Source organism: Erpetoichthys calabaricus, chromosome 1 (assembly GCF_900747795.2).
Source record: "Erpetoichthys calabaricus chromosome 1, fErpCal1.3, whole genome shotgun sequence".
NCBI lineage: Eukaryota > Metazoa > Chordata > Cladistia > Polypteriformes > Polypteridae > Erpetoichthys > Erpetoichthys calabaricus.
Window position 1 is genome coordinate 144,788,114 of NC_041394.2, and position 16,998 is coordinate 144,805,111.

General features: G+C 42.2%; 2 protein-coding genes across 8 annotated transcripts in view; one reads left to right on the forward strand and one right to left on the reverse strand.

The window, feature by feature from the left end:
- Positions 1-13,931, forward strand: part of helb (helicase (DNA) B) — an 82,622-nt gene extending 68,691 nt beyond the window's left edge. The window contains exons 9-13 of the mRNA XM_028806935.2: positions 6,068-6,127; positions 8,328-8,490; positions 11,840-11,974; positions 12,707-13,288; positions 13,501-13,931. Coding sequence (XP_028662768.1) covers positions 6,068-6,127; positions 8,328-8,490; positions 11,840-11,974; positions 12,707-13,288; positions 13,501-13,629 — 1,069 coding nt within the window. The 3' untranslated portion in view covers positions 13,630-13,931. The remainder of the gene's footprint in view (positions 1-6,067; positions 6,128-8,327; positions 8,491-11,839; positions 11,975-12,706; positions 13,289-13,500) is intronic.
- Positions 13,932-14,139: 208 nt separating this feature from the next.
- Positions 14,140-16,998, reverse strand: part of grip1 (glutamate receptor interacting protein 1) — a 550,412-nt gene continuing 547,553 nt past the window's right edge. For all 7 annotated transcript variants that reach the window (XM_051923395.1, XM_051923366.1, XM_051923388.1 and 4 more), the window contains one exon: positions 14,140-16,479. In XM_051923395.1, the coding sequence (XP_051779355.1) occupies positions 16,234-16,479 (246 nt within the window). In that variant the 3' untranslated portion in view covers positions 14,140-16,233. The remainder of the gene's footprint in view (positions 16,480-16,998) is intronic.

The window sequence follows — 16,998 nt, forward strand, 5'->3', positions numbered from 1 at the left end:
GACATTTTATTAAAGAATGCATGTGATGTTAAGGCTGCACAAACGCAATGGAGATTGCTAAAAAGTCTGATTAAAGGCCTATTCGCAGACATGTCTTACAACAGTTTTACTGACAAAACAGCTTTATGGCATAGATTTCCACAACATTCTACATCTTGCTGAGATCGTGCCTGTTGTGCCAATTTCAGAGGCCGGTGTGAATGTGACTTTTCAGTACAGAACAGAATAAAATTAAAAGTGCAAAATCCCACTCAGTGTCTCAACCTTGGAGGATTTAGAATCGGCACAGAAGGCCCATCACTTGAGCAGTTTGAACCTAAGCCCTGTGTCAAATGCTAGCTCACTTCAGTCAAGGAAAAAAGACCAAATTACACTGGATGGCCCTCAGACACTGACATTCTGATGGTCAGTGACACAGACTCAGAACCGGAGTAAAATACGCTGTTCTTAATGACTGTACATAGTTTGAAAGTCATAATGACATTCAGTTACCCAAATCATCAAGACAGGCATTGTAGCTTAAGGGAAGGGAATACTGCACAGGAGAAGGAAAAGAATTAGGCACACATAGTAGACATGGAGATTAGAAGTTCTGACATTAAAAAATGAATACTTTTACACATTTGATTATTTGGCATCTTTTTTTTTTTTTTTTTTTTTTTTCCCTCCCCTTAACACTTTTCCTCTGTTAAATATCTACAGGAACCATCTACATGGTTCATTTTGACTTTGGAAATGTATTGTTACATCATAAGAGTTCACGTTTAAAATATTGAATGGATAAATATGTCTACAAATCTGTCATGCAAAAAGTTATGATGACTTTCAAAGGAACTGAATACTTTTGCACACCACTGAATATGTCAAAAATACAGGCTTTCTCTTTAATCATTTCCCTACTGACATTCTTATCTGTGAAGATTATTTGTGGAACTCCTCTTTTTGATTTCTGTGCTCTGAGAGCACTTAATCTTTTATGATTTCTCTGTTTTTTAAGCTGTTTGTCATTCTCTGACTCTTTCGATATCCTTTCATTTTGCATCACTAGGCAGGGTGTTGTATGCTGTGACCACCTGCATACCCATGTCTGCATTTTTCCTGTGCTTTGCTGAAATTGCTTGCTTTACGGTCGAGGGTTTATTCTACTAAAAACAGATTTTACTAAACTATTTTCCTTTGCATTCTAACCATTTGCCATAATTTTCACTCACCATTAACACCATGTCTTGTTGGTATAAGTAATGACTCTCAGGACCTGAGCAGAACCTCTGACATACTGATATTGAGTATTTTAATAATTTGTGTTGTTTTATAGGGTCATTATTATTATGTGTATAGACTAGTACAGGGAAATTCTTATATGTGCAAATCATCATGCAACATGTTGACACTCTCTAGCTTTAATTACTAGAAACAGTGAGATGATGTTCAGTCTTGGAATAAACTAGTCTGCATAGCAGCTCTTGACAGTGAAAGTACAGGAGATGCACACCTCCTGACCAAGTACTGTCTCAGACATGTAGTCATCAATGTCTGGTAAGCAGTGTAGCGGGGACAAATAGGGGGTTTTATTTGTGTGTACGTATGTCCTGTTGAGTGATTGTTAAATGTGAATAACAACACTGGTTGCACCGATTCCTGTTTGTAAATTGGGGTCGATGTCTTTAAACAGGTTTACACTGATGCAAAGGGGCTTATGGGATTTGTAGTTTGTGGTTTGTATGCACTGTACCGATTTTAAAACCGGAAGAGAAGGATGTGGCGGGACTTTTTGATTGTGCCATTTTCCAGGCAACTTCATCATCAGCAGCTCCTTTCATTAAATGGGCATTCGTAGTGGAGAAGGATTGTGCTCAGCCACCGGATTTAACACTAGCATCCCTGAAGCCTACGAAAAAACTCGTAATCCCGGCCCACCTTAAATTCCTTTGCACCTCTCCCATCAGCGTCTTTTGTTTTGTAAATGTGTCGATCAGCACAGCCACCCTGTTATCGCATCCTCCCCTACTGCCGGAGTTCATCTTGGGCAAAAAGTTCTCCCAGCTCAAGTCATCTTTATCTGCGTGTGAGGTCCTTGAGTTGCATAGGGTAAATAATATATCGTTATTTGGAGCACATGCATTTCATGTCTGTTCCATACTAATGACAACATTTTGACGTGAAGTGTATAATGTGTGAAGATATTCTTGAATAAAAGCACACTTGCTTTGTTATATGTATAGTTTTTGTGAAAGTGTATTTGATATTTGGACTTCAGTCTTCACACATTATACACTTCATGTAAAAATATTGTCGTTAGTACTATAAAATGAAAAATTTGTGTTTTAGGTATATGTTCAACATTTCTTGCATTTCTCACATTTCCTGTCATCCTACACTTACACAGATCGTTGTAGACATGGAACACATATGAAATGTATGTGTTCCAAATATCGATATATTATTTACCATATACAACTCGAGGACCTCACGCAGATAAAGCAGACTTGAGCTGAGAGAACTTTTTGCCCGAGATGAGCTCTGGCGGTGGGGGGAGGGGATAGCAGGCTTCTTGCTGCTTGTGCTGATCGACACATTTCCAAAAGAAAACACGCTAATGGAGGGGTGCGAAGGGATTTAAGGTGGGCTGGGGTTCTAGTGTTAAGGATGGCAGTGGGTTTCTTTTCCTCCCAATCCAGTCCACCAATGCTCTTTGAGAAGATGCTGAAGAACACTCTTCTGGACTCTGGTGGAAAGACAGTATTTCACCATCCCAGTTCCAGGAAGCAGCTTTTTAAAAGGGAGCATTCCACAATTCTTTCCATCCTTTAGCCATAGTTTACATTTCCAGAACCACTTCTATCACCTGTAGTAAGGACTTTTGCCAGAACTGTAAATATCGTCGTGTGGGGGTTTGTCCATGGCGTGCATTTAGTACTTTTGTCATTATTTTGCTTTACCGGGTTTGTAAATAGTTTTTGTAGTAAATAAGGAATATTTATATATTTGTGTAATTGGATGTGTTTAATCCGTATGGGCATTTTCCTGGGGTGGTGTTAATATTTGGGTGGCAGGTTGGAAATACGTTAGGGCTTAGGTGTTGGCCTGATTCTATCAGTCTCTAAATTTTAAAAGTGAAGAGGCTTCTTCGCTACGTAAATCTGGTGGCAACCTCTGTGCTTGCTAGAAGTCGTTTGGGGTGGGGGTTTGGGTGCTCTGCAGCAGGAATACCAGAGAGTAATAAGTAGAGCAAATTGTTTATTGCCTTCAGTTGCATGGAATTTAATTTGGTGAAAGTCAAATAAATAAAACATCAATACACACATACAACTTTAGGAGAGCAGTAATTGTTAAATTGGTTGTAGGCTATTGGGGATTAACACTAGAATTACCAGAGTCTACGAAAAAACTCGTAGATCCGGCCCACCTTAAATCGCTTCTTAAATCCGTTCACACCTCTCCGCCAGCGTCTTTTGTCCTCTAAATGTGCTGATAAAAGACAAGCTGCCAGCAGCCAGCTATTCCATCCCTCCTCCGACTTAGAACGTGAACGCACTTTTCCCAGCTCATACCTTGATTGATTGTCTGGGAGTGAAGTGGAGTTTTAGAGTGGAAATAATAGATCGTTATTTGGAACACACGCATTCCATGTGTGTACCGTTTCTACAGTAATCTGTGTAAACACATTGTTTAAACAGAAACTTTTTCATATTTTAGTAATAAATGTTACAAAATGTAGGCATAAACTATAGAATGTGTAAAACCCGAGTTCCAAAGATCAAATAAACACTTTCACAAAAGCGTTACACACCATACAACAGTTTCCGTGGCGTAGCGTGCTAAGATTTGCCTCTCAGAGCGAGTATCTTTGCTCTGCCTCACAAACATGAGTTCAATTCCCCGCCGGGGATAAAGTGTTACTTCTTTTTTTCTTTTTAACCTCAAACGGACATAAAATTTGTAAATTGGTATGCACTGTCAGTTAATGAGATCGTTATACAGTAATCCCTCCTCCATCGCGGGGGTTGCGTTCCAGAGCCACCCGCGAAATAAGAAAATCCGCGAAGTAGAAACCATATGTTTATATGGTTATTTTTATATTGTCATGCTTGGGTCACAGATTTGCGCAGAAACACAGGAGGTTGTAGAGAGACAGGACCGTTATTCAAACACTGCAAACAAACATTTGTCTCTTTTTCAAAAGTTTGAACTGTGCTCCATGACAAGACAGAGATGACAGTTCCGTCTCAAAATTAAAAGAATGCACACATATCTTCCTTTTCAAAGGAGTGCGCGTCAGGAGCAGAGACTGTCATAAAGACATAGAAAGCAAACAAATCAATATGGCTGTTTAGCTTTTAAATATGCGAAGCACCGCTGGTACAAAGCTGTTGAAGGCGGCAGCTCACACCCCCTCCGTCAGGAGCAGAGAGAGAGAGACAGACAGAGAAAAACAAACATGCAAAAATCAATACGTGCCCTTCGAGCTTTTAAGTATGCGAAGCACCGTGCAGCATGTCGCTTCACTAAGCAGCTGCACAGAAGGTAGCAACGTGAAGATAATCTTTCAGCATTTTTAGACAAGCGTCCATATCGTCTAGGTGTGCGAACAGCCCCCCTGCTCACACCCACTACGTCAGGATCAGAGAAAGCGCAAGAGAGAGAAAGAGAAAAGTAAGTTGGGTAGCTTCTCAGCCATCTGCCAATAGCGTCCCTTGTATGAAATCAACTGGGCAAACCAACTGAGGAAGCATGTACCAGAAATTAAAAGACCCATTGTCCTCAGAAACCCGCGAAGCAGCGAAAAATCTGCGATATATATTTAAATATGCTTACATATAAAATCCGCGATGGAGTGAAGCCGCGAAAGGCGAAGCGCGATATAGCGAGGGATCACTGTATTTTCATGTGGGATGCTCCTTTTAAAATATTTTTTTAACAATTGAGACTGCAATTAACATGAACAACTGTCCTTAACTTATTTTTTCAAGATCCATAACACACAGACAGACAGAGCACTGCGTAATACAGAGACAGACAGGCAGAGATATACACATAAACAGGGATGGCACATGTACTGAAAGAAAAAAAAAGATCAACATGTGCGTTGTTCCTGCTGCACTGAATAAGCTCACGTGCTCTAGCATTACCCCTCCCCCCATCTGACTCTCAAAGTAAGATCACCAAAAGCGTTCACCTCTACCTCATGCTTTCAGAATCCTCAAAGTACATTTTAGTCAAGATTGGCATCTTTCTAGCCACTCTACCATAAACACCTGCTTGAGGAGTGCTGCTGGGATGGCTGTCCTTCCAACAGATTCGCCCATCTCAGCCGTGGACTTCTGAGGTTCTGTAGACCATGTGGTTCTTGGTCACTTTCTTCACAAAGGTTCTTTTTTTTTTTTTTTTAAATAAAATACTCTGTTTTGGTTTAAAACTTCCATTTCATAATTATTGAGGCCACTGTGCACCTGGGAACACTAAAAAAAAATGTAGAAACTTTGTTTTATACCCTTTTCCTGATTCATGTATGCCTCGCCACAGTTTTATCATGAAGGTCTACTAAGACTTCCTTTGACTTCATGGCTTGGTTTTTGGCCACACATGCAGTTTGAATTGTGGGACCTTCTATATACATAGGTGTGGGCCTTTCTAAACCACTTTAATATGAATGATGCATTTCAAATTAGATTTGCAAATCTTTCTGAAAACCTTTTTCATTTTGTCATTATGGGTTATTGAGTGTACATTGATGTCAGAAAATAGCAAATGTATACGTCTACAACACAATACCGTGTGCAGAAATGCAGGGGTCTGAATGCTGTGCTGTGTGAATACTTTGAGTGCATGATATTTTGTAGTTTTGGAGCAGTTTTTCTCGGCCCTTCTCTTTGGTCTTCGTAGCCCTGCACGTTTTACGTTTGTCCCTGTTCTGTCACACAGGATTCCTTTTGAAAAGCTTATTAAAAATGCGTGGTTAGTGACTAAATAAAGACTTAATTTTTAGGAAAACCACCCTCGCATGAATGTGGACCAGCACTGAATTACTGTACAGCTCCTCTGATACAGGTTTTTTTTCCTTTTGCAGGATTGACTGTGCTTTAATAAATGAACTTTGTTGCAAGCATTATTCAGGTCACTTAACTAAGTAAGTACTGACTTTCCATGTTTTTTCGATTTCGGGGTAATGCTAGCGAGCTGATCATGCGAGTGCTTTTACACTCATCATCTGTGGTGAAGATGACTCCACCTTATGCACTCACTTTGATGTTGTCACTTTAGAACAATGCACATCATTTTCTTTTATACATTTTAACATTTTTTAGTTTTTCTTTTATCAAGTCATTGATCAAAGTGACCTTCAGTAGAAACAAGTCTTGCTGACTTGAGGCTGACAAGTCGACATCATAAAAATAATTAAGAGTAAACATTTTGAACCTGATTTAGGATCAGTTGACAGATCCTAGTAAGGAAAATGCACAAAGGCCCATTTTCAAATTTATGGTAATATAATTTAAAATGTATTATTTATATCCACTGTCCTACTGGACTCTTTTTTGAATACATAGTTTATGTATTTACTGAAATTCCTCAGTGTATTTGTCAGGTCTCGGCAAATTTTTCAACAGGTAGAACGTGAATGGATATTAGATGAGAGCTGCCAGACTACATCATCATCATCATCATCATCTGTCCCCTAATGCACTGCCCTGAGTCGACGCTAAACGTCAAGTAAAGGGGGTTCCACACTTGCTTGTCCACAGTGCTAAATAAAGTGTTAGAGAGAGGCACCCACAAGCTGAAGTGGTTTGTGAAGAGTGGCCTCCGTGCGTATCTGCTGCTTGTTCTTTGTGGTAGCACACTCTGGAATGGTTTGTTCAGATTTTTTTTTTTTTTTAGAAGGTCTACCGTTTATTTAACAGACTCTATTTTAAATATCCAAGGATGGTTCATAATAACATATATATTGAAGCTCTTTGTACAACATTTGCAGTGTTGTGCTCATCGTTGTAACTCCTTGATCAATGGTGTGCTCACAATGTGTAGTCATATTGACAAGCCCTAATGGCATTTCAAAATACAAACCAGAAGTGCATTGGGGTAACTGCCATAGGTGGTTGTAAGTCTGAGCTTGGCAATCCAACAGTGCATCATCTTGCACAAAAGCTGCCATATTCCCAGAGCATAGCAATACTGTATGCACTGTACCAGCCTTCTGTGAGCTGCTCTAAACATGTGGGTTATGGAAGCTCTAGAAAGAGGAGAACTGTGAGTTGAGGAAGAGGCTTTAAACAGGACGGTGTGTATAACTGTTGTGTATTTCTGGTGGCCAAGTGCATAAGTGTAAGTGCTTGGTCAGAGCTCGAGCAGGTCTGGTTAGGCCAATGCTCACAACATACCGACGTGCAGATGGAACACAGACGTCTTTGAGCAAGAACAGCCCAGCATAGCCTGTCCTTTAACTAATCCGGTAACCATTCCATAATTGAAGATTTGGAGTTTTCAGGGGTGGGCTGCTGGCATTTTTAGGGACATATTAATAGATGGTCTTTTTGGAAGTTATGCCTGTATAAGTTAATGGAGATCAGAGGTTTTGGTTCTTGGTGTCACGTTTGATTCAGACATAACCCATTCTGGTCATAAAGACACAAGACACAGAAGTACACTGATATGGCGGATGCTTACAGCGTTTGGGCAGGCCGTGTTTAACAGTATCAAGCAAACTCGAGTGTTGCGTATTGAAAGGAGAACTGTTCAGTATAGTTACTGTACATGATGGCTGTCGTTGGAAAGTACACCTTATGAAGGCCTTTAGAGGCCTAGTGCACTGACAAGGTTAAAAAGGAATAATGGGCTCTGGAGCAAGTCACGGCTGCTTACACTGAAGTTGTGGAAAGCTCAGGTGAGGCCTCCTCTGTATAAAGTTATGGTCTTCATATTAAAAAAAAATGAGACATACCAGCTGGGACTAGAAAGCTTGTAGGACACTCAGGAGTGAGGACAGGTTGAAATGTTGAGTTCACCTTAACCAACTGGGCTCATAAAGAAAAGTCAAGGCGAATGTCAGCTGTAAGGGGACACGTGAGCTGGCTAAATGCAAATTTTACACAAATGTTTGAGAGAACCGTGCAGAGAAAGTATCATTTAGTCCAGGTAAAAATCTTTACTTGATCCTATTTTGGAAACAAAGGAGTGCAGGAATCGATCTATTTCATTGTAGCATTGCGAAATGGAAATTTGCTTGCATTTCAAATAAACTTTTAACAACCACACATATATAAGGCTAAGGTCAAATCTGAGCTGAGCTGTCCTGTGTAAGATGTCTCCATGATTCTCATCCTTCTCAGAAATCACAAAAATAAGCAGCTGTTTCAGAAAGGTGACAAAGTCTGCTGCACTAGGAATGGCTACGTTGTGGAGCGCACACTGGAGAGAGACCTGGGGATGAAATGTGTGTCAGCGTCCAAGAGTGTGAGAGTTTGTAATGGGGAGATCTTCTTCATAATCCAGGTAAGAGTTGATGGGACTCTGGCAGATGTGAAATGTTTTCTTAGTCTGATTCCTTCGTACCTGACTTGCCACTGCTTGTCACCTTAACTGTTTCCAAAAAGCTGTGGGGATCCTGAAAACCTCTAAGCTGGTCAAAGTGGGGCTGACCAGCTGGGGTCATTCCTACAAGTCCTGGCTAGGAATCCAAGCAAACGACTTGGTCAGATGGCACTCCCAGTAACACCCACCCTGTCAGTGTAGATTGTGCCATTTCTTATTCATGAATTTTTTGGAAACCTATTTCTCCATGCATACGACTACAATGTAAGTAATTCCATACATCTGTAGGTCCATACACCACTTAATGAATAACATGCGTGACATGGCAGTCGGCCAGCAGTACACCTGTAAATATTAGTCTACAATACCGAGCGTCACTGCCATAATCTCTTGTGTATTATTACGTTCATTAAAACAGTTTACTGCAATTGCAGTCATGTCAAATAAATACCGAACTTAATGGCTGTAGTTACAAGATCCTCTTCAGGCAACTACATGCTTGTTTAATGGAAAAGGTTGTGTGTCACAAACACAAAGTGACAGTCTGAAAGCCAAGGACCGCCAGACTTGGGGCCATTGACCTAGCTGGAGAAAAGTGACGTAACATTCTGACAGCCACTTAATCCAATCTGGGGTCACACAGGGACAGAGCAGCACGGGGTACAGTACCAGAAAAGGTCTTAAATGGGGCACCAGTGTGATGGCCCGTACCCTCCATCAGGACATCAGTAGGCACATGCTGAGAGAGACCAGGGCGAGCATTGAGAGAGGCAAGACTCTTAGTTCAAAAATGCAAGTCTTGTTTTTTAAAGCTACAAAGAATTTAAAGTGTTTACAATGCTTCAATGAATAATCCTTTAAAACAGTGCCTGGGAGTGCTACCTAAAAAAATACTTATAAAATGAAGGCAATCTTTCACAAGATACTCCCTTCCTCCCTTATTAGGATGTGACCCCAAATTCTCCTGTACTTTGCTTTGTCCGAGTGTGCTGCCTCTGCTGGTCGTTGCAGTTCCCCAGCGCACCTTGTCATCTAAACCAATGCCACCATGCTGCTGATCTGCCAATTGGCATCTCTCATCCACATCTGCTCCCTTCATTCCAGCCCCAGCCATGGGTCCTGCTCCCTTCACAAAGCTGATGCTGTTTGTCTTGTTCTTTCATCCCCCTGAGTGCTCGTCAAGTGGATTGTCTAAGAAGCCCTTATGTGTTCTTGTGTCCCCCCCCCCCACCACTAACCCATCTGCTTTTTATAGTGTGGTAACCACAGCTCATTCTTGAGAAGTTCTACTAAAACCCAAGTGGTCATGCACATCCACGTGTGCCGCTTGTTGGTGGTTAAACCACCGTTCTGTACTTAGAACAACATTAAAAACAATAATAATTGAATTCAGCCAAACACAGCCAGACCTCTGTGATCAAGTACTGGGCCCACCACTACACTCCTCCACATCCACACAGAGGCCATTTCAAAGTGCTACTTAATGGGAGCAGGAGATCTTTGGGAATGTGGGGGGGAACTTGGGTACTCAGAGGAGAAAGGCTGTGCAAACTCCACCTGCACAATGACAAGGCACACAGTTCAAACCCCAGGATACTTGATTTGGGAGGTGGCAGCACTGTCCATATAGCTACCCAGGGAAATTGGGGGGATTGGGGGTCCTGCAATTTTATTTTCATAGTCACTAGCAAGTTTGTTAGGTTTGGTCAGCGTGGGCTTTGAAAAGCTATCGGCCCAGGCTCGTCTTAACCAACAATCCATGTGATCCTTTCCTGTTTTGCCTCAAGCAGTACTAGAAATGGAGCGTCACTCCAGGGGCAGATTGCGTTCACAAATGCAGTAACATAATCAGAATGAAGATGTCAAATGTTAGCTTGCGATTCTGTCCTGCCAGTTGACCCTCGTGGGTTCTCCCCACTCTTTGGTGTTGCAGGTCTCTGTTACCATCTCTGCATCCCACCTCAGTTAACACAATGACAATGACGACGTGTAAACTCATTTGGTCCTTAATGAGGAGTCTGTCCTCTCTGCCATGTAAAAATTCAACCAACCAATCATTCAACCAGGATCGTTTAGGGTGTGCATTACATAGTTCTGCTCTCACGTCAGGCACTGGAGATGGATAGTAATTTGCATCTCTGCATGTTTGTACTTAATTTTAATATAAAGTTGGCAGATAAAAATAACCATCCTCATGGCCATGTTTCTATGGGCAATTTACAAGCACGAACTGTGTCCACGATGAGATTTCTAAACTCTTGGGTCCTACCTGGGGCCACATTGGCACTTGGTGTTGGGATGCGACTGGACAAGATGTTTAATAGATGGGAGGGATGGCCTTTAATGGGGTGAAAATCCCATTTTTTAACGGTGTCTGTACTTTGAACAAACTGGCATTTTTAGGAGACGTTGTGAATGTCACATTTTACCTGAAGCCCCTCTGAGACTTTCTGATGCGACTTTATCATATTTGTGTGGTTTCACTTGATCTTTATCTTCTGCAGCAACAGATCAGTTAATAGCATTAACACATATTGACATTACACTCAAGGATACACGTGGAGTGAAAAATTGATGAGTGATCATTGTTGTGCAGTGCCTTTCATAATTGGCACAACTGCCAATCGCTTTAGAGAGCTGTCATGGTGGGGGAGATGAAGACGTGGACCATACCGACATCTTGTGTTCTCAGTTGATTTTGTTTCAAATCGATTCCTGAAAATGTGATAATACAACCAAGAAGAGAGAGACCATATTTACAAAGCAGCAGTGCGGTTTGAGGCATACTGAATGTTGAGAGACCTCCGATTTATAGTGCCAGTCAGATATGCTCGGAGCGTGTGCTCTGTTTAGTTGGTGCCCCACGTAAGGCTTCGTCATTCCTTTGTTTTAACATGACCTGCTTATATGGTAGCATTTTTTGACCTTTCTTATAAAGCACATTCATCTTTACCACTGGATATTTTTCCCTAAAAGTTCAAATCTGATCATTTTCACTAAGCAACTTTACAAAAGTCCTACATCGTTTCCTATTATACTAACAATGTATTTTGAAGCATTTTTTAAAAGAACTGATTAATATTATTTATTTCCTCCTCTTCCATGTAGTCTCACTGTTTTCAAAGATGTAGCACTACCTTAATTTTTGGCAGACCATTTGCTAGACTTGATGACCCCATCACACTTGGCTCCGCGTGTGTTCTGTTGAGCTGAAGTCACCCAGTCGTGTGTGTTGGTTTTCCGTTTACATGCTCACACTTGATACAAGGCCAGGAAATGCCATTTATGCCTTACCTTTGTTTATTGCCAGGATGAAGAGAAAGACCGAACACGCTACCTAACCTTGGATGACAAAGATGACCATCAGATTTGTGTCGGCTACAAGGAACTCCAGAAGGAGTGCAGGCTGATGCACGCTTGGGCCAGAACTATTCACACCTTTCAGGTACAGAGTCCAGATATTTCGAAGGTCTTCATTTTCTTGTATTATCTCCTGCTCACACTTTTTTGCTTGAATTCTTCTTGTATGCCATGCTTCATGCTGGAATCTTCACTAATTGACCTTCACTTACTAGCATCACTTTTTTTCACACTATAGAAGGCCATTACAGGCTAGTTTCACAGTCCTGTCCTCATTAAAGTTACTTCATGATTTCATATGTTAGTCAATGCTGTGCGTCCGCAGTGTCAGATTTTAATATTGACGCTGTGTTTACTGCACTCCCCCGGCGCTCAGTTTGACTTACATGTACAGAACTGCTCGCCTTTATCAACGAACGTTACATTGTGCGCCTTTATGTGATCTTAGGAAACACTTGTTTCTTCAGGATCGACGCTCGCCATCAATGTGTGCAAAACATTCTGGACTTGAGCTTAACACTGGACTTTGTGCACATAGTTGTAGATTAAGACGGGCCCTAGTATGCTGTACAGTATTTGTGGACTGGACCCTAAATTAAAACTAGCACTAAAATCTGTGCTTGCCTGTCAGTTTTGATCCTTTTATATTAATGTTGCAATTGAATTTCTAAACCAGTTTTGTTTAATTGTTCAGCCAAATCTAGCAAGACCCCTCCTATAGCACACCATCCCACAATACTTGTAAGCCTCCTCCCAACATCCCTTTTGAAATCCAGTGGTGTAACAGTGCCCAGTGATCTCTTCTACTGCTTTTTAGGGCTCTGAAGCGGAGACGGTGGTCTACGTAACAGGACCCTCAGGAAGACAGAACTGGCAGCATCTCTACACGGCCATTACACGTGGGAGGAAGCGGGTGTATGTGGTGGCTAAAGAAAGTGACCTCATCACCATAGCCCAGAGGAAAAGCACAAAGCGGCAGACCCGCCTGCAGGAGCTTCTTTGTGAGAAGATAAGACACAGGACCCCAGCAGCAGATGAGGCGACAGTGTCCAACCATAAAGAAAATAGTCAAGGTGCCGCTTTGAAAACTGGGACTGTTTCCCAGCAACCTCCTCCTGATCTAGCAGCTGAACATGCCGATGCTACCAGCTCACCAGTGCAAGGGCAGGATGCAGAGAAAATGTGGCTTTTGGATGACATGTCATTTCTGCACACATACTCCTGGTCCCCAATGGAGTCGACCAGAACAGATGAAAATGAAATGAACTCCAGCAGCTACACAGTCGATCCTGAAGCCAGTCACCAGCAAAGGCCGACAGCCACCAAAGGCAGCTCTCCCAGCATCAAAAGAAGCAGTGACTGGTGGGATTCTTGTGAGACACCCACAAAGCAACCCCGGGTAAGGGCAATGCGGTTGGCATGTTTAATGCGGTCGTACTCACTGTATCTGTACCCAGTTTGAAGTTAAGGCTAATGGAGATTCTTGGTTAGTTTTGGCAGTGCATGCCAACAACCTCGCCTTGTAATGGCGGCGTGAGTGCAGATGGCCGTGATGTCTTCTGTTGGATCCGCTCCCATCTTAACTGTCATTTTCATCCACTGTTTTTCCAGGTCATGGAGGTGGAATCCCCAGTGCCGTGCGGCAGTCTCCAAAGCCTGTCCTTGCAAAGCCCAGCAGTGAAGGGAAGGGCCAGGCAACTGTTTGAATCAGCGAGTGAAGAGCAGGACTCTGGACTGTAGCCCCCTGCGGGACCCCCGGTCAGTGCCCGTTTTATGTTTGCACTAAAAGCCTTCCTTCCAGTTAACAAGTACAAGCACACTTGAGGCAGTTGCACATGCAGTAAGGTCCATTTTAAATCTTTATACCATTGTGTGTATATTTTATTTTTTGTATTCCCCATACAAAGGTTTACAGTTGTAGGAATTCAGAGTTATACACAGACAAATGATAAATATCATGCTACCAAAGTATTAAATTTGTACAAAAATACTTTACAGTTTATAATACCTGCATCATTAAAAATAAAAAATACAATATCCAAGGGGATTCATTGTGAAATTGTTTCAAACACGTCCGAGTTAATGAGTGGTACGTAATCATGTCATTGGCAGTGCTAAACTCCAGCAGATCATACAGTAGGTGTGAAAAAGAAAACCCATGCATACGTCAGGAGAAGCTCTTGGGACATGTCATCCTTGCACATCAGCTTTGTCATCATATGCATGATTTTTAAAAATAGAAAGAAAATAAAAATTAAGGTGCAAAGAGCATGTTAGCAGTGTCGAGTCTCTCAAATGCAGGAGTACAAAAATTGATTACATGATTAAAAAAATAGGGTAACAAATGAGGCTGAAAAAGAAAACTACCAGGACCTTTTTTTTCTTCTTCTTCTATTTTATTGCTCCTCTAAAAGATGTTTTCATTAGGAAAATCTGTCAAAAGGCGAGCACAGTCTGAGTGGTGGAGTGCAAGTGCAGGGTTTTCTTGTCCCCGTCCTAAAGCCCAAGCTGCTCGTTGGTAGAGACGGGGTTGGAGCCGAGCGTCTTTGCACTTCTGTGCCGAATCCCAGAGAAGAGAAATGCAGCGAGTGTTGTGGTGAGATGGATGCAGTAGGAGTTTGGTGATCACTGTCCACTACCGGGGAACACCAGTTAAAGAAATCACTGACACACACACACACACACCAATTTCATACAGATCTCATCTTAGGTGTCACAAACAAATCAACATTGACTTGGGCCACACTGAAACCGAGGAAACATCGCTTGTTATATAGTAACTGCACAATGTAAAGGACTTGGTGCCAAACAAAAGATGAACACTTCCCCGTGGAGGCCAGCAGCATAGGAGCAAGTCTTGGTTTTCACCCAAAGTGTAGTTGGTGTGAGCCCTCCACTTCATGGAATTTTCTTTTAAATAAGGCAGTAGTGGTTTATGGAACAAAGACCAGCTACAGTCACAGTACAGTAGACGCTCGACTGGCTTGCATATGAAGTTTACGGCTCTATTGCCAATGCTAAACTAAGTGAGAAATGGAGACACGCATGCCGGTGAAAGAATAACAGCCAATGGGAGGTGTTGGGGGCGGAGCCAGGATAACCACATCTGCAGATGTCCGGACTAAGCCTGGGGCCACCTTGCTTAATGCTGTTCTCTTATTAAGTCTTCTTTTACTTAAAAACAAACTCAAAGTCATATATATATATATATTTTTTTTTTTCTTTAAAATATTTCTAGTGCAGATTTGCACAGTTTATACAATTCTGGGTGCATTTTCACCTCGTTCATGTCAGACATACCACTTTGATCCTAAAACTCAGTCATTGATGAATTGCAGACACTACGACCAACAGCACACACTTTCACTACTAAGACACTCAAAACAGACCCCTAGAGTCTTTAAAATGAAGAACTGGTATTCAACAAAGGGGCCCTTGACAGTTACAGGGGGAAGAGGCCGATTGTCTGCATTGAGCATGTGCAGCCACCGTGCTGGTTAGACTGGACCCCTCTAGGAAAGCAGGAAGACATGAAAACAAATTCTCTTAAGGGTTTACATACATTATAAAAAATGAAAACCGAGCTAATCAGAGATGGCTGGACCTCGGAGTGTGGTCAAGGTAAGCTTTTGTTACAAAGGCCTGTAGATTTAAAACTGCAGCTTTAGTCTTTTGTCTCACTTCCTGCCATTGGGTAAGAAACACAACAAAGACGGAAAACGAAACCACAGAGCAATGATAAATAATATCACCGAGCACTGTGTGTCAGTGCCAGCCCAGTGCGACCCGCCAGGTACACTGTCCAACTGAGAAGGGGTGCAGGTACCTGTCGCTGTAGGCTAGAGGCGCACCAAGGAGGCACAGATTCACACGGGGTACATCCAGCCTTCCTGAAGTGAGGCCCATGCTGTCCAGACTATCTTTCTGTTATGGCGTTTTATCAGGGCATTGCAGTCCCTGAGCACAGGACATTTGGTCAGCTGTGTATACAAGGTGGGCATGGCTTCCACTCTTTCCTATTCCTGTTAGTTATTAGCAAGCAAATGTCCTAGGATTCACATGAAGGATGGCACTTTTATTTTCCCATACCAAGAAGTCATTTGTCATCATCTTCGTCATTTGTTGTCATCATCACAAAGGTTTGCACAGACACCCATCAGAGGCAGGTCATGGGTAAACATGTTGGAGTACTAAGTGTGGTTCATGCTCTGGTAACTGATGAGATTTAGTGTGCTTCCAGATCCTTCACACAGAGCGACTTCTCTCCTCTTTGCCACAGAGGAACATCTCAATTAGCACCATGGGAACGCTTGTGAAATGCTAAGCAGCTCAGTGCTTCTTGTGTTAGAGTGTTTTGGTGGGATCCCTCCTGTCTAAACTTGCTGTTCGGCCAGTCTGGACGGGTGGCTGCGCGGGGTCACTCTTGTCAGTCCACTCCCCTAAGGTGGCTGAAGCCTTTGTTTCTGCTCCTCCTGCTTGCTGAGAAGCCAAAGGGTTCCTGCTGATGACCAAGTCAAGTTTATTTCCAGATTCGGCAATAAGAGGCACTACCAGACAACAGTCAAAATCCCTGGTGCGGACGTGGTTTATCTGAAGTGGGAACAAAGAGGAAATGTGAATAAACTGCAGCCAGCACTGCTGGTCCTTGATGTATGAGAAAGTCTTAATGTGTCTTAATAGTTCTCGTCAATATTGGATTCTAAACTCTTAAGTGCAGGGCCAATTTACCAGAGGTATACACAGAGTGGAAATACACAATGCTGTTGCTCATTTGAGTTGGGGTATCTTGTTTTGTTATGAAGGTCAACTACTGCACATCACAGGATCAAACATGACTGGTTCAGTGATGCAGTTTAGCGAAAGCTGAACCAAAGGGCCTTTGCACTGAAAAGCCAAATGTTGTGATTGGCCATTTAACTTGTACACCTTTGTGTTCAAATCCCCCAAAGCCCACTGGGCAGTTTCATCTTACAACGCTCAGCTACACCTGAATGTCAGAGTGTGTAATGCACAAAATGAGCCACTAATGCTAGTCTACCACTGGATTGGTTGGAAGGCAGGCAGGCAGGCCATGCCACACATAAGAAAATTGGCATTTCTAAGGGGGTC